This window comes from Phoenix dactylifera, chromosome 5 (genome assembly GCF_009389715.1).
Source record: "Phoenix dactylifera cultivar Barhee BC4 chromosome 5, palm_55x_up_171113_PBpolish2nd_filt_p, whole genome shotgun sequence".
Taxonomy (NCBI): domain Eukaryota; kingdom Viridiplantae; phylum Streptophyta; class Magnoliopsida; order Arecales; family Arecaceae; genus Phoenix; species Phoenix dactylifera.
In genome coordinates, this window is record NC_052396.1 from 3,099,610 (window position 1) to 3,116,820 (window position 17,211).

The 17,211-nt window shown below is 39.5% G+C and overlaps 2 protein-coding genes across 6 annotated transcripts; both read left to right on the forward strand.

The window, feature by feature from the left end:
* The first annotated feature begins 3,262 nt into the window (after positions 1-3,262).
* LOC103704632 (putative invertase inhibitor) lies at positions 3,263-4,105 on the forward strand. Its single transcript, XM_008787997.4, has one exon. The coding sequence runs from the start codon at positions 3,392-3,394 to the stop codon at positions 3,932-3,934; it is 543 nt and encodes a 180-aa protein (XP_008786219.2). The 5' UTR covers positions 3,263-3,391; the 3' UTR covers positions 3,935-4,105.
* A 2,650-nt stretch (positions 4,106-6,755) lies between these two features.
* LOC103704633 (SH2 domain-containing protein A-like) lies at positions 6,756-16,554 on the forward strand. Of its 5 annotated transcripts, XM_039126520.1 has the most exons (13): positions 6,936-7,027; positions 8,081-8,168; positions 9,476-9,676; positions 11,259-11,459; positions 11,553-11,645; positions 13,689-13,766; positions 13,864-14,031; positions 14,371-14,721; positions 14,878-15,161; positions 15,243-15,402; positions 15,501-15,844; positions 15,965-16,030; positions 16,109-16,554. In XM_039126520.1, the coding sequence occupies exons 3-13, from the start codon at positions 9,479-9,481 to the stop codon at positions 16,143-16,145; spliced, it is 1,980 nt and encodes a 659-aa protein (XP_038982448.1). In that variant the 5' UTR covers positions 6,936-7,027; positions 8,081-8,168; positions 9,476-9,478; the 3' UTR covers positions 16,146-16,554. The 5 variants fall into 5 exon arrangements, with proteins under 5 accessions (XP_008786220.3, XP_038982447.1, XP_038982449.1 ...); XM_008787998.4 differs by lacking the exon at positions 8,081-8,168 and having other exon boundaries at positions 6,756-7,027; XM_039126519.1 differs by lacking the exon at positions 8,081-8,168 and having other exon boundaries at positions 6,756-7,027; positions 9,485-9,676.
* Positions 16,555-17,211: the final 657 nt, after the last annotated feature.

Here is a 17,211-nt window from a genome sequence, read left to right on the forward strand (position 1 = left end):
AATTTAGAGGTTAACCAAATTAACCAACGCCACGTCCAACGAGAGCATTGGATCTACTAAAATTCCAGGACCAACAAAGAGGAGATGACAAAAAGATTGCTTCAAGATTGTTTGATTATTGTGATTGTCAGATCATGTCCGTCAAAAACAAGTCTCCATCTCCATTCACTATGTGTGGGAAGTCTCAACTTGTGGGGTGCATATATGAGATTCCTATTTCCTAGCCATAAAGTATGACATATGCATTTTATCCAGATTTTACAACCAGATTCTTCATTATCAGCAGGCAAGAAAGTTACAGCACCAAAATGTTTGAGTTTGTTCAAAGTTTAGACTATCAAAAAATGAAATGAATAGAAACATAATCATATGCACCAAAATTGCTGACGAAGAGAAGGTTTTATACAAGTCCTCATCTATCAGACGGTCTTGAAAAGGAAAAATATAAACTTCATCTAATGCCAAAATATGTTGTTTTGTTGGATTTATTTATATATAAACTATGATTGTGTATCTTCAAAAAGCATGCCAAAGTTGCTTCTCTTCTAGTTTCTATCCTTCCCCATTTAGAAAAGCAATGGCTACCTATCATTTGGAAAGGTGTTTGCTTGTCTCTAGGCTTTAATAAAAAAAGAAAACGAATAATAAATCTGGATCATGCACTCTCCCTGGGCTGTATCGTATGCGGTACGTATGCGCCGGCCTGTAGATCCTCTGCACAGTGCACCACATAGCTTTTTTTTTTTTTTTTTGCTAGGACGGGCAAGCCATACCTATTAGAAAACAGAATATTTCGGAGTGCCTGGAGCAACTTTCTATCTCCAGCCCATAACGTGCTACCCGCATGATTAGTTATATAGGCGGCTACCCAATCTACAGTCCCATTGGCTTCACAAAATACATGCTTGGTTTGAAAGATTCTTCCATCCCTCGTTATTGCTCAGATGTCTCGAAATAATGGATGGTTGCCGCTGGCATCCCTCGGACTTTCTTGGATCCAACTGATGATCCTGGCCGAGTTATTTTCCAGAATAACTGAGCTGGCTCATAACTTAAGCTAGGCATGTCGAAGGCCCACCACGTAGCCTTTTTCACTCATGGGTGCAGGGTCTAAAGTTGCAGCAAATCCGTGCCATAAATCATTTTATAATTATCTTTTCCTGTCTTGTTTTCTTTTTTTTTAGGTTTCCATCATGTATAAATGTTATCGACCCGTAGAAGTATATACGGTTCGTACAGACTCGGGTCAAACACCAGGTGCTTAAAATCATTGGTAAACATGGTAGAGGTGCTGTTGGTGTACTCTTTCATTATCTGCGGTAGGTATTCTTTTTTGAAAACAAAATATGGAGAACCAATAGTGCATTTTTATGATACTTATTAATAATCAATAATCTTCAATATCCAAGATGTTGCCATTTTCGTGTGCGTGCATATACGTGTAGAGTGAGCGTTTGATAACCCGGCAACACTCGGATGGTTCTCTATTTAGATTTGATAAAATCTAAATCGACTATTTAAAGGATCCTACATCAAATGGATGTGATTTACTATTTTTAAATTGCCTATTCAAGAAAAATCATATGATTTACAGGCTTCTAGACTCTAATCCATACATCAAATGGTCAAAAAAATATATATTATTTTATAATATTTAAACTATCCATTTTTGACTATCTGATAAATGGGTTAGAGGTCTTTAGATCATGTGATTTTATATAAGTAGGTAATTTAAAGATGATAAATCACATCTAATAGCTCAGATCTTGAAAGACGTGCACTTGTAGCTCATCAAAAAACAACTAGTGGTGTTTCGATGGCCCAAGAGTTGTAACCATCTCAGTCTAAGCCCCATGGAGCCCGTTTCATTGACTCCAAATGATGTTCCATTTTAACAACCCATGTTTGAAACCTAATCTAGGAGTAAGACAAGGGATTACATTGCAAGCTGGTAAAAACAAATAGAAGCATGGGCTGGGCCAAAAACAAATTTATTTAGGGCTCGTTTGGATTTTCCTCCAAGAGGTATTCCTGCAGGAATATCCCACAGAAATTGAAAGGGAAGTTCAAGGGATCGGCAATTATTGAAAGGTTGTTGTTTTCTTGGGCGGGATTCGTGCGTAAGAATGATGGATCTTCTTTTAGAGCATTTGTGCATCCATTTGTATATATCTCAAAGTCATTGTTGGGGGAAAATGAGTCGCTCCGGAATATATGACCGCGTGGCTAGCACGTGCCCGAAGGCGCCCGTCCAGGCGCCCGACCTGTCTACTGCGGTTGTATCTACCTACAGTACGATCAGTAACCATGCTCTGCTGTCTCCTGCGATCTACGGATCTCAAGCCCTCCACGGCAAATCTGCTTGGCAGAGTTTGATCAGCCATGATAACTCTTTGGTTCCGACCTGATCTCCTACAGTAAGGCATTAATTCGCACGATCGTGCATTAATTCACACGATATGCTCAATCATACGGTAACTTCGCCCCGTCATATCATAGGTAATCCAGTACCCCACTATAAAAGGGGAACCCTCCTATCTTAGGGGGAGTTGGACTCAAAAAAGCTGAGGAACACATATCTCCTTCCTTCTTCTCCATTAAGTCCTTCTCTGACTTAAGCATCGGAGGGCCGGCGCCGGAAACCCCGGCCATCGGCTTGTTGCAGGTCTTCCGGAGGACGCCGCTCGCCGACAGACCGCCACCTGCCATTTCAGCATCGGAGCTCCTCCTTCTCAGCTGACGGTCGCCTCCCGGGTCCAATTTTCAGCAACAGCCATCATTGGGCGATACACGAGCTAATTGATCCAACATGTCTTCAAATTTTTTCGCCAAGAAAACAAATCGAGCTCAAGTATTTGTCATCAAAGTTTGGGTTGAGCTGGGTTCCGGCCTGCCCTATCATGCAGGAAACCAAGACCGAGTAGCCTACTGGGTTGGAGACTGCAACGCTTACCGTCTCCCCATCCCTGACAGGGCTCGATGCACTTAAATAACCCATTCTGTAATCCAAAGCCTGGGCGGCTGCGACGAGGTATGACATATAAAATTCAAGTGCAGATTGTCCGGTCTATCACTTTCGCCCATTTTTTGATGCTCAAACATGTGAACTTCTCTAGTCCTTTGAGAATTGCAACCTTTATCAAGGTGCCGAGGCCGAAGCAAAATAGAAAACTTTTCTTATAATAGTTTATAGATTTTTTGAAGTTACTGGGATGGCCGATAAACTACGTACTGTCACACCAAGCATCCATTTTTTAACACAAACCTCCTCTATATATTGCCAGTTGCCTTCATTCTCGCTTCTCAGTTCTCACGCTCTAAAAACAACAGCCCTTCATACATTCACCCACAATCCCCTGAGACAAGGAGAAAGAGAGGAAAGAAAAAAACAATGAGGACTGATCTCATCCCTCTCTCTCTCACCATCATCCTCTCTCTCCTTCTTATTTCCTCCATCGCCAAAGCTTCCATCCTCGAAGAAATTTGCAGGAGCGTCGCGGCAGCCCGCCCCAACATCGGCTACGAATATTGCGTGACATCTCTCGGAACAGATCCAGGAAGCAGCTCTGCAGATCCCCATGGTCTCGCGGTCATCGCGGCGAGATTGTCCGTGGCCAATGCTACAAGCACTGAATCCAGTATAGATCAGTTAATGGTGGTGGAGTCCAAGCCTTCCTTAAAAGACTGCCTCAGTGTTTGCTCGGAAGTGTACTCGGAAGCGATCGACCACTTGAACGACGCCATCCGCAACCTGGAAGCCAGGCTTTACGGCGAGGCCGTGACATTTCTCAGTGCGGCACTCGACGCACCTGATAACTGTGAGGATGCATTCAGGGATGCCGGAGATCTGCTGCTGTCGCCGTTGGCGAGGGAGGACGAGGATTATAGCAGGCTTGCTGACATTGCTCTAACCATCACCGCGTCTCTGGGATGAAAGATGGATCTTCTCTGCTTGCTTGCTTAATATGTTAATTGTCATTAATCTTTTGCCTGGGCATGCACCCACCTGTAACATGTTCCGCTATCTAAATACCCTTTCATCTGAGTAACAACCGTTACATCAAAACAAAACAAAACAACAAAAAAAAAATCTTTTGTTTGGGCATCTAAGTAGTGTCCCATGGAGTCTGTGTACTTGCTTGTTGCAAGTAGAAAATTATACCCTACTCCATATGTACCAGCTCGTCACCTCGACGTAAGAGGAAAGACCCGCTCTCTCCCACCTTCCGCCGAGCACTTCAATGCAGGGAGCTGAAGCCCGCCGAAGGCTTGCTTTCGCAACTGCCCGTTGGAAGCTCCGCTGCAAACAGGCTTCACACGTTTATAGAAAGATAAACGGAGCTACTGATTGGGTTACCTTCTTTGCAGCTCACCATTTTTGATAGGTTTGTTTGGTTCAATGGTGGGGGTTATGCGGACAGTGGATGTTATGCGTGAGACTCCGTTGAAAAAAGAGAGAAAAGAAACATACGCTAAGGTGGCCCGTGACGTGGCGCGCACCTCTGTCGTAAAGCCTTTTCGGTAGTGGTGCCGAGCAGGACCACCACTAGCGGCAACAAATACTTGGGCTTGTATTGGAGCTGCCGGTTCTTTTGTGGGCGTTGGGCTGTCATGGCACTTCTTCGCCGCCAAAACCTGGCATGCCACGGTAGGGACCGGGGAGAAGAGAGAGAGAGAGAGTGTGGGTTGTAGGATGAGGACAGGAAATCTACAGCAGTTTGACAGCAAACAGAGGGTGGTTGCGGTGCATCACGGGTGGGAAAGCAGAAGCAGCCTGCCGACATTTTTATTCTCTAGACCCCGTGACTTTGTTCAAAGTTTCGGTAATAGCAAGGTTGACGTGAGCTTGGGTTGTTAATAACCTGATCTGAAGAAAAAAAAAAGCAGGCTAGGCCTCAGCTTTTTACAGCCACGGATAGAGATCCAGGCTCTATTTGAGCCTTGATCATCTGAAAGCATATATTATGCGGGGTCAGCCTCAGATCTAATACTTCTGAGCTAGATCCAGGTTGGAGCACTTGAGCTTTAAAATTCGAGCTCCCTAGACCTATACCCGGCCGCCATGTTTTGAGAGCAAAATTCACATCTTGTCGATGCTCGATCCCCACGGCATCTGATCATAATCTAACCACATCTGCTATCTTCTTTTGCTTTAAAGGGAGCTTCCAAGAGTAGGCTCCTTATTTTCCCAATTACAACTATAAAATATAAATCATATCTAATGTCTATGTCACAGATCAAAACAAATGCCCCATGTACCACATAAACGGCCTATCGCCACTAGATAGCTTCCTCGGAATAAATAAATGAATTCTATTATATACATCTCTTATAAGGTTATAGGGACTGTTAGTGCGAACCTTGGATGAGGTGCCAGAGAATTCAAATATAAAAGGCTGATTTTTTGCTTTGCTTTTCTCAATCTATCTTGTTTGTTTGTGGATTAGTATTGCTTCTCTATTAAGCAAATATAGAGGACAATCAAGATCAATCGCTTTGAAGAGTTGGTGATGGCTGTAGAAGAGGGTCAGCTTAGAGATATCATTGTTCTCTTTAGTTAGCATGGATGCCGTGAATGCTGCTTCACAAGTTGTTCCCACTGAGGCAGCATCAATCTCAGCTTTAGCTGAATCAAAGCTTTTGGATGCAATGAAATCTGTTTAGCACTTAAGAGCTGTTATGGCATTCTTGTAAAGATATGAGCAAGCCTCGAAAGAGTTCTTGGTGGCTCGATCTGATGCATTCTTTGAGAGCTCCATTATTTTGGACTCAATGCTCACGGCAATGGCTATGAATAGATTCGTACAAATAGCTGCAAGAAGCCATCACCATAAACCAAACAATCACCAATGCCACGACCATCAAGTCCAAGCTTGAGGACTTCTTAAAGAATGTTTCAAAGTTGCATCCTAACAAATCCTTGGAGGCTTGCCATCAGCTCTAATCGAACTTAATCCCTTCCCCAAGTTGCGCAACCAATTCTATAACATCAATGCTCAACAATGGCGCAAAGTTGTGCTTAGTGCTGCCATATAGGTGTCATCAAGCTGCAACCAGCCGAGGATGCTATCAATTAATAATGAAAACAATGATTTCTCATTTTTGTCCAACTTTGTTTTAGCCATTGCTTATTACTTAACGATGCTTTGCCATGCATATGTGCTTGTTATTTGGATAGTCTTAATAAGATGAATAATAAATATGGGTAGATATAGTCATGCCATCCTACACTAGTTGTTTTTTAAAACCGATATTAAAGCATAGGTTTTTAACTCAAGATTTATTTTTATTTTTTGCTATTTATCCGGCTATGATTTCAATCAACTTTACCTAATAAAAATTCGATTAAGCTAATTATCCATTTTTTGTTTCTGTTATTAGTTTAGGTTTAATTATTTTTCGTTGGTTCCAATCATTGTCTTGAATTTGAATATATATGGATGGTTTGGGCCTGGCTTTATGAAAAAAATCTAAGATGTTGTTCAAGAATCTATACAATTATTTTCTGATTCATGGGACGATTTTTCATTATAAAGTATCATTCCTGTTATAATGGTAAAGGAAATCCAAAATCGAAATCAATCCAAAAACCGTGATCGCACGGCCAGAATAATTTGCCCCATAATCAAAAATATGACGAGAGATGGCCCGCACAGCGATGGATGGCCCGGATCAATTCGCCGCTTCTCCCCGATACCTACCTCCAGGTGGACGAGGGCGCAGACCGTTAATAACGCCCGATAAAAGAAGAACCGGAAGCCAGGACCAGGAAAATAGAAGGGTTCCTCTCTCGCTCTCTCTTCCCACTCCCCCTCTCCAAAACCCCGCGCGGCCGACCATGGCGGACGAGCAATGGCGCGAGGAAGACTACTCCAAGCTGAGAGATCTCCGTGTAAGTCTTGATCAAGTAGGCGAAGACGGCGAAGGAAGAGGAGATGGGGACGGCGATGGCGGCAGCGGCTTCTCCCTCTGCCTCTGGCTTTACCTCTCGAGCTCCGCTCGCCCTTCTTCCGTGATCCTTCGACAGGTCTTTACTCCTTCTTTTACCCTCCCTAGATGGGAAAAAATAACTTTTTTCTTCCTTTTTTTGGGCCGTTTTTGGTGTTTTTTTAGTTGTTGCCGAGAATTCCTGGGTTTTTGTGTACCAAGATTGAATCTTTGCATCGAATTTCGTCTATCAAGGTGCTTATTTTTCTTTTTCGTTACGTGTTCTTGAGATTTTTTTTTTGAGGTTTTTAAAGGCCATTTCTTGTTTCTGTTCGCTAAAATGGGAATACGTGCTTTCCCTTTTCTTTCGGTTGTTGCGGTTTTTTAAGATAAAACATATGGAGACATGGCAAGAATTTAGGTTTATTATGAACCAAAGTGCGACTGCTCTTTTCCTCCAGTGTTGATTTCTATCTCAGTGATAAAATTGTTCCCCTGTTGAGTAATTTTTGTTGATATCTTGATTTCTTGCTATTGGTTTTGGATAAATTCACCGTTTATCTCTTGGCATCCGAATTATTTTCTGTTTTATTTTCTAGTTGGTGCTTTTTTCTTTACTGTGGATGGATGTTAGTGTTGAGTATAATATCAATTTTCTCAGCCGTTCTGGAAATGAGTTTTTTGTCTTCTGCAATCATCATCCCTATCAAATATTTTTATGAGACGAGATAGCCTTTTCTTGTTCTGTTAATGCTATTGGATCCCTTTGTTGGTTGTATATAAACAAAAGGTTTGCGGCTTTTTCAACAGTATAATTCACGCATCTGCACTGATGATATACCATCACTGAGGATATATGTTACTTTGTAAATATTTGAAGATCAAAATATTTACTGGCAAGCCTTACACTGCATACTTGCAGTTAGTTTGATCCATTATTACTTGCTATTCATTTGTTAGATTGGTTGGTAAAATAATATGGATATTTTTTTCCCAGTCCTTAGATGCATGATCATAATTTTTGAACTGAAATACATTTCCCATTATCTACCTTGTCTACGTTTTCCTATTTCCCATATGCTTTTTAATCAAGTCAATCCTTTCTTACAACTTTCATTTAGGATTTTTTCAGTTCTTCCTCTTCTCCTTCCAGATGTTAGACAAAGGAAGATGCTAGGAGGTCCAGCCCTATTACCAAACAAACAGCTACATGCTGCTGGCATGACACTTGACACAAGAGGGTCAGTGCTTTAGCCTACTGTTAATTATATCAGCCCCTTGAATCCCACCAATTCCTTGTAGCCATACATTTTTTTAAAATTTATGGGTAACAGGGTTGGGCTTCTTAGTGTTGTTGTCTTTTGTGTTCGTTGCACATGACCACGCAACACTATATATCCTTACCCTGGAAGAGAAAAGCTAGGGGGCTGAAGATGAATCAAAGACTAGTTGGTAGTAAAAAGGCCCTCCTATTCATTTCCTTGATAGATAAGAATGTTGCAAAATACTATCTATGTTTTATTTAAGTAATCCAGTATTTTTGATAATCTCCATTAGTATGGAAGATTTTATACTATTACAGTTAATAAGATGCATCTGTGCCTATTTTCCTATACTTACATACTTAGTCTAATCTAGCTAAATTCATGAAAATGAATTTGCAAATCCCATGCTTTCTTTTTATTATAGTTAGCTATGTCCGCAGTTTCCATCTTGGCCAAGATGTCAGTTAGGACATCCTTTGGTATTGGTATTAGGCACTCACCAACATGGTATATCTAAAATTTTGTCCCTATTAACTTGGCTGGTATAAACCAATATATCCTGAGATATTGAAGGAATCAAAATCAGTATATCCGTCGAGATTCTCCAATCAATATTTAACTATCTTATGTGGGCTTTGCAAGTAAATAGATATCATAATTGATGCTTAAAAACAGTATCCAGTCTCAGTTTTACTATGTTGCCCATGGTTCATATGCATCGTGCGAGCTCTCCAAACAATTAACTCAGTTCTTTCTAAAATTTCCCCACATTCCATCTTGCCTGAGATAAACACTGAGATATCAGTCCATCTCATTACCAGCCACCCACCAGATGGCCAATATATCAGAGTTTAGAAGCTTTGGCTGCATTACCCTATGATTTTTTTTTTTAATGAGTATTGAATGTTAATGCTTTTGAACATTTTGAAGTGAGAATAGGACACTTGTTGGCACTTTGAAAATGAAGAATCCAACTCACATTGGTCTGCAGTGTCAACACTTTGCACATGATTTTTGAATGTCCTATTAAACAACCCTCTGATGCAAGTGCTATGACTTCTGAGCCTCAACTATTAAAAATTCCAAATACTTGCACTTTGGAAATAAAATTGATCCAAGCTGTCTGGACAGTATTCATGGAGTATACAGCTTTATAACTTTAATGGTAGTATAATGCATCACAAGGTCAAGTTTTTTTTCTTCAAATATTTACTGTCATTAACTAATATATTCTTCTTTTTCTAATGGAAAGGTGGAATTGTATGAATTTATTTCCATTTCAGAACATGCAGATGACTTCAGAAAATGAAGGTGAAGTTCCCTTTCTGGCCCTGAGTGAGCAAAACAAGCTGATGCTCTTTCCTTTGATGTTCTTACATAAAGAAGCTCCATCTACTGATAGTTCCTTTACATGGACTGACATGCCACATGCATCTTCCAAGATCGAATTCCCACTGGAGAAATGGGTTCATGTTGGGTGTGAGGTATGTGGTATCATAAGTGCAAGTTCTAGTCATGTAAATAAGAGTCGCCGCAATGTGCAAGAATTCTTTCTGGCCCTTTCTTCAGTAGCCTTTCATTGGTCATCTAACACTTTAAATGTATTAGAGACATAAGCTTTTCTTATTTGCAGCTATAGTTCTGTTAATGGTAGGAACAATGACATTAAATGTCACTAGTATCAAATTGTAGGGTTCTGTAATTTCTAACATTCCTGGGCTACAGTTGCAGAAATATATGTTTTGTGTCATGTAACCTTTTTCTGTTGCAAGCATGATTGCATGACTGTTTGCATGTACTTGAGTAAAAATACTTCAAAAAGCATATGTCGCAAGGTTATTTTTTTCCACTGTAATGATAAAATAAATTTCTCTGGGTACCCTTTGGCAGCTACACTTTATGATCTGGTGCTAATTGTCATTTGTATGTACTCTGTCTAGTAGTAGGTTCAACTTTGTCTTGTCCTATGCGCTTCTGTTATCCTTACCTGGTTGGTATTTAATTTAACTCAGGTATTTTTGGCACAATGGGGAATCCTGGTCTGCATATGAACTGATCATCAGATTGTAAATTTGATAGGTTTACATGAATCATGCACGACATAACAAAACCTCAAAAATCTCTTCCTTTTCATTTCGCCTGTATCCATTTACTCATGCACATTAAATTTTTGACATGCAAGATATGCACTGCTTTTTTGGAAAAGTGAATTTCTGCATTGAAAGTTTTTTGTCATATTAAGTCCTTCTTTCAGCCTATATATTTTAATCTTCAAGTATAACTTGTGGAAGCTTATGGAATTATGAAGAAATATGATATGGCTACTAGTATTTCCACTTTCACATTAGCAGGATGGTAGCCAGACAGCTGTTTCTTTATTAGTAATAAATGATGCTTCTAAAATATCAAGTTTATTTGTTGTCTACCTGCCTTCTTTCTCCTTCCGTTCCTGCATTAAACTTTCTTTTATGACATGAAATGTACACTTCCAAGTAAATGAATGAAAATCTCCTGTTTCTTTAATTATAATTCTGCTGTACCAACGTACCGGTCGGCACCAGTAACGGTTCGGACCGGTACCACTGGTTTGGCTTGGTTCACGTATCCAAAAGTTTCAAAAAAATTTGGAACCGGTACGGGCCGGTTTGGGCTGGTACGGTTGGCTGGTTCGGGGTGGTACCTATTTTTAACACCGAACTGGACCGGTCAGAATCGGTGCCGGTTTGGTACGGGCTGAACCGGCCGGTACGGGCCGGTTCAACATTCCTTGATTTAATTATAATTCTGACATTTGGTATCAGTGCATTAATAGGACAGAAGCATATAATATTTCCTAACAATACTTGATGCTTCAGCTTTAAGTTTATTCACATATTTGGAATGTCTGTATGTGGTTATTTCCTTTTATTTAGCTTTCAGATATGTGACATGTGTGATAATTATTGCTTATTTAGAACTTTTAGTTTGAATGATGCCCTTGCTTGAAATTGGTTTAGGCAAGACCTGCCTGTAGATTTTCCAGTTACTTGCAAGTTACATAGTTCGTAATTGATATACTGGCATTAGGTAGCAACAAATCATATGCGCCTTCATGTTGATGGAAAACTAGTCGGGCAGGAACCTGTAACATTCCTATCCAATGAGCATCAGTATCAGGACAATTTGAAGAGAATAAAATTATTTGGTAGTGATCGGAAACTTGATGGTTATGTCTATCGTGCTCAAGTTTTGCCATTATCAGCATTGATAACAGATCAGTTTGTAAAGGTGCATATTTTTTTTATGGTGCTAATGTGTTACTTTTTCACGATGTTGCTTCTATTGTCATATAACCATTTAAACATTTTCATATGATGGCAGAATCCACCAGTAAAGTTATCTCTTCATAGTTCAGGCATCTCTGATGGAGTTGAAGAATGTGGGGATGGTGTCTGGAGCATTGTTGGTGGCAAGGTTAGAGAAGTGTCGCTCTTGGAAAAGTTGTTGAAATCATACGTTCAAATGCGCTTGAAAATATGTTAGCAAATTATGAGAACCAAACCATGTTTCAGATTTTGACTTGGGAAAAAACATTCTATTTGTTTGACATATCATGCTTCTTTCATTGCTACACATCTAAGTGGTTTCACATTGAGTGTGAAAATTGTTGTTTCTATCATGTCCTGGGAAGCCAATGTCGTGATATACCCATTTTAGGTTTGTTTGGACTGTTCTAGAAGACTCTAAAGAATTCAGAACCTCTATACAAGAGATTGAACCTCTATGTCGTGAGCCACTTGGGAGGCACTCTATGGACTGGGGAGGGAGGGATGCCCGAAGCTTTTCGGGACATTTTGTTTTCTGATTCGATTGGGTGTATTCGTACCCGTGTTGTATGAAATGCCCGCTTTAGCAGAAAAAAAGAGAGCATCATTCCATTTAATAACATTGATCTTTAATCATCTTTTTTTAATGCATGCAAATGTGGTGTTGAAACAATCTAATCTATGCCAGAAGAACTCATTCTTCAGCAATGAACATGGAAGAGATGAATTCATTTTTCTTCATTTTATTTTTTACATACCTTGAATGTAGACATGTATCACCGACATAATCTTGTGATTACCTTTTTTTCCCCTTTTTTTTCCTTTTTCAGGAGAACACTCTATTAGTCTATTTCATATCTATTCTTTGTATTATGCTCTGCACTTAGGAATATTGATCTGTAGCAAACTAGCAATACATGACTAGTCTTCTATATGTTATGCAAACGTAAGTAGAAGTTTGTCATGCATAGTAGTTCATTAGCTACTTAGGTTCATAAGAAGAGTTGCATCTCCCATCATTCTTACCAATATCCTACCATCATGATGCTGAGTGATATGATGTCAAAACGTTATGTCTAAGGACTTCCTTTCGTTTTCTGAATCTTTAAGATTTTTGATAGGGTCTTCAACCATCTTTTGTGCACCTTAAACCATGGTACATCATACCATACTGAAATGGACAATATAGGGCGTACCATACCGGTTCAATACTAGTAGACAGTATAGGGGGCGTACTAATACTCGATACGCCGAACCAGCCTCTGTACCGGTCATACCGATACAATAATAGTATGGGGCCCCGTACCAAGATGGCGTACCTTGTCCTAAACTCTTATTGTCTAAACTTGTGAAATTCCTTTTCCTGCTTTATATATGTGAACAGTAGTCTTTTTTATAAGGACTTAGCTGGTAGAGAATAATGATGTTGAAATTATAGAGCTCGTGTCGTCCTGTGATTTCTTTCCTTTTATCTGTCACTGTACCAGTTTGTGTCTTCTCAAGGTCCTCTATAATGATACTTTATTTTGAAATTTTAGTGTCTCAGAGCTACAAAAAGATGTAATGTTTCCACTATGGATGAAATGGTTCACACAGTGCAAGTCATATCAATGTTTTATATCTGACACATGATGGATGAACATACAATGTGTATGATTACACAATACAATCATATATAGTACTAAGCTAGTCAAAATCATCCCAAATAGTATTCATAGATCAGAAGTTTGCCTGGTCGATTTTTTAAACATTAGATAGAGAGCTGCATGTTGCTAGAATATGGGTGAGTTGTTTGTCAGAGATTATGTTGATGATCTAGTGAAATATGATTTGTGAAGCTTGCCAATACAATATTGTAGAGTGGACAGGTGGAATAACAATTGATATGTGCTTGCTATTTAAAGTGCCTGTCAGAGAAGCTCCTTTCCGACAAAGAGGGAAATAATGTACTACAAAATTGCAATATTAAATTTCATGACAGGGACTAAACCAAATGGTTGATTGACTAAACATGCCCAGGACCCCGGTGACTTCTACGGTTCACATCATTTTTTTTAAAAAAAAATCATGTGCAAATTGGGGATAAATTCACTCTGACATTCAAATTAATACCAATCATAATGTGTACTTGAATATACTTTTGAAAAAAATATTATTGTCTTTTTGCACTAATATTTTTGCCTGAATGCAGGCATCTTGTCGCAGGAATTTTTCCCTGGATGTTGTTCTCTTAAATGCTTTTGGTCGGTCTGTAAACAAGGAGATGGAGGTCGAATTTTGCTCTCTCCTTTATTTCCCCTTTGACTCCTTTTGTGATTGGGCCAAATAACTCTGTTGTCTCTAATGGTATCTGGTAGTCTTTTCAGATTGTTGCTTCACTTGTATATGCCGATGATGGAACTCCTGTTGAAAAGAATAGAGATGATGCAGAAGCTCCATTACTGATCAGCTATGATGGACTTGAGCACCCTTCTACGGATAGGCCTGTTACACTTCTTCGCGGACGTGCAACCTTTAAGCTGAAGATATCTCAGGTGATTCTCAAAGAGGCTTGGCTCATGTAGAATCTGGAGTTCTTTATACGTACAAAGAAGCCATGCCCAATCAATTTGTGTCCATCATTGGTGAACCTACTTCAACCATCATCTTTACATATTGCACTGCTGATGCATGCCCATCTCTGAGATTATTTCTTGAAAATTTAAGATGTTAGTTTGTTGCTTGTTGTATATGATAAAAAATCTCTAGGTCTCACTGATATTAAGTACCAATTCTAATCTGCATTGTATTCTTGAAGTATGAAGCTGCATTGGCACTTGTGTTTTTTCCTCTTTAGGCTTCACTATCAAATTTCTTTTTTCTGTTTGTTGCAGCTGTCTTCTAAATCTGACAATAGGCTGTTCCGTGTTTGTTTTCATACAATGCATGCACAAAGATATCCATTTCTAGAAGCATACTCCCATCCAATCCATTGCATCTCAAGGAATCGCGGTAACCGACCATTGGCTTTAGGGAAAAGATTGGCTTCCACAAGAGTGCTTCTTGATGAAATTCATTCACTCGAAGGCAATGATGGGTCTAGAGGAATTCGTGATGCCCATGGAGATGATTGCTTCTACATATCGAATCAGAGTGTATTGAGATGCAATACCCCGTCGAAGCATTCTAAACTAGAACATGATAGATCACCTTCAGCAATTGATGCTAATGGAATCTTGGAAAAGGTATAATGCATGCAATTAACACATCAGTTGCTAATTTCAGGCATATAATCTTTATCATTGACAGATGTACTAACAAATGTATTTTCTATTTCTTAAATTTGCATGTGTATACCCTAATGCTGACTCAGTTTTTCACTCATTGGACACTCTTTGTAGGATGAGATGTCACTGAAGACAAGCCTCGAAGTAAGGTCAAATAATTTTGAAGGAACGGATGGTGCACTATCAGATTCTGAGAGCACTGATGCTAGGGACTACGAATCCAGATGGACAAAAGAGGCTGTGAACCCAATTTCAGATGCTATCATGTTTAAATACTGTTTAGAAGGCACACATGAGCGGTTGATGCTACTCAAAGAGATGATAACTTCTGCCAATGATGAAGATATCACTAACTTCGCAGAGCAGGTTTCCCTGTATGCTGGATGTTCTCATCATCGGTAATCTTATGAAGTTTTCCTAACTATAAGAATTCTAATATGTTAAAAAACTTTCTCATTTATCATGTGTGAATTTCATAGATACCAAATATTGATTTCAAGGCGGTTACTCCAAGAGGGGGCAGATACTTGGAACTCAATTACTCAGAACAATTGCCATGTTCTCTGGAAAGATGCAGTGCCTGAGATTGATAAAAGATTCAGGAACATTGCACATTCTAGCAGGGGTTTGTCAGACGAGGTCACATCTATTTCCCCTTCTTTTCTAATTTGGACACCCCCTTTAGGCATTCAATCCTCAACAAATTTGAATGGTAGCCTTTTCATCTCATGATGCAGGACCTGGAGGTTTTGCGAGGAATTGCTGGATGTGGTGATCAATTGGGTCAAGAAGAATTTGATAGAATGTGGTACTGGTTATACCCTGTAGCTTTTGCTTTGTCAAAAGAACAAATAAATACTATGTGGGCATGCATGTCACCCAAATGGATAGAAGGATTTATTACCAGGGAGGAAGCTGAGAATGCACTTAAAGGTCCCAGAGGAGTGCAGAGACCAGGAACCTTTGTTCTCAGGTTTCCAACCTCTCGTATCTGGCCTCACCCAGATGCTGGTAGCTTAGTTGTCACATATGTCTCTGCTGATTCCACACTTCATCATAAGCTTCTTTCTCTTGATTATAGGTATGCTTTCTTTTTCTTTTTTCTTTTTTTTTTCCAGTCCCAAGTTTCGCATTTCTGCATTCAGTCTGTCTTTCCCCTAGAGTTCTGAGTTTTTTTTCTTCATAAATTTGATGATGACAGGAAAAAGGACACCAGACCACTTCAAGAGTTGCTTTTGGAAGAGCGTGAATTATCCCATCTGGGAAGGCAAGTTACACTGAAATATTATTTCATGTTTGTCTACAGTGCTTTTGTCTATTGTTAACTTGGTCGAATGCTCCACAGGGTTTCTCGACATGGGAATGCTGCTTCCCAAAGCTAAAGGTTTTGACAAGTTCATAAGCTACAAGGTTGTCGTCTCAGTACTGAATTCCGTATCGCTGCCATTCTATTACAGTGTCGAAATACAGTATGATATGAGATAGCGAGGTGTATCAAGTATTGGTACGGTACGCAACTGCATAGCAGTTCAATACCAATATGGTATGGTACCGATCGGTACAAATCTTGATGAGTAGCCATTGTGAGCCCAGTGCTTTTTTGTAGGAGCGATTTGGTTCTGAGAGGCACCTAAGTGCTAGGAGAATTTATTGTTGTTGTTGTTATTGTAGTAGTAGTATAAAAATCCGATGCTGTATAGCGGAGGGTCTTGCCACCGGACGAGAGAGAAATGTGATGGTCATGTTGATAACACTAATCAGTTGATATAGTAAATTATTCCTTTTAGTTTAGGATTTTTTTTTTGCAAATAGATGGTGACAGTTTTCATTTTTACCCACATTAATCCAGATGATCGAAACTGGTAAATTGATGGGGATCTATTATGAATTAGTGGGCACCAGAGCTCGGTAATCGGTTAGAATTAGCCTTCATCATTTAAAATAAAATCAATAAATAATCTAGTTAGTTGACGTATGTTGGCTATCAACCAGGATTGAGCTAACGTTAGGCAACTTATAGTCTGACATCGCTGCATTGACCAAATTGACCACTTAAAATACATTGAAACTTCTAAGCAGCATTAACTTATCTACAAATCAATAATTCAAGCTAATGGATGCATCTTTTTCTTTTCCTTTCCTTTTTTTTTTTTTTTTTTTTTCTGCCGTGGAAGATTGGTAAGGGGCTAAAACCCCCTTCCACCTCTGACGCAAGTACAACCCATTGCATCAGCTCATGGCAGATTTAAGTATCAATATAAAGTTGCTCCTTGTAACAAAAGCAGCGTCATCCTTCTGCTCAGGAGGCAACATTTATAATGAAACAAGGATGGATGTTACATGCTGATTCCTCCTGCTCTTTTTCTCTACTCTGGAGATTTTGGACGAATAAGCTAGCTGAAAAAATAAGCATGCTCAAAATTAGAGCTGAAAATGGATTGAATACAG

What these genes read in the sequence shown, in the direction of transcription:
- LOC103704632 (XM_008787997.4), top strand. Translation starts at nt 3,392, where the DNA reads ATGAGGACTGATCTCATCCCTCTCTCTCTCACCATCATCCTCTCTCTC.
- LOC103704633 (XM_008787998.4), top strand. Translation starts at nt 6,839, where the DNA reads ATGGCGGACGAGCAATGGCGCGAGGAAGACTACTCCAAGCTGAGAGAT. An exon ending in CTTCCGTGATCCTTCGACAG is followed by an intron (nt 7,028 to 9,475) that starts GTCTTTACTCCT and finishes TTTCCATTTCAG; the next exon opens with AACATGCAGATGACTTCAGA. An exon ending in GGAGCATTGTTGGTGGCAAG is followed by an intron (nt 11,646 to 13,688) that starts GTTAGAGAAGTG and finishes GCCTGAATGCAG; the next exon opens with GCATCTTGTCGCAGGAATTT.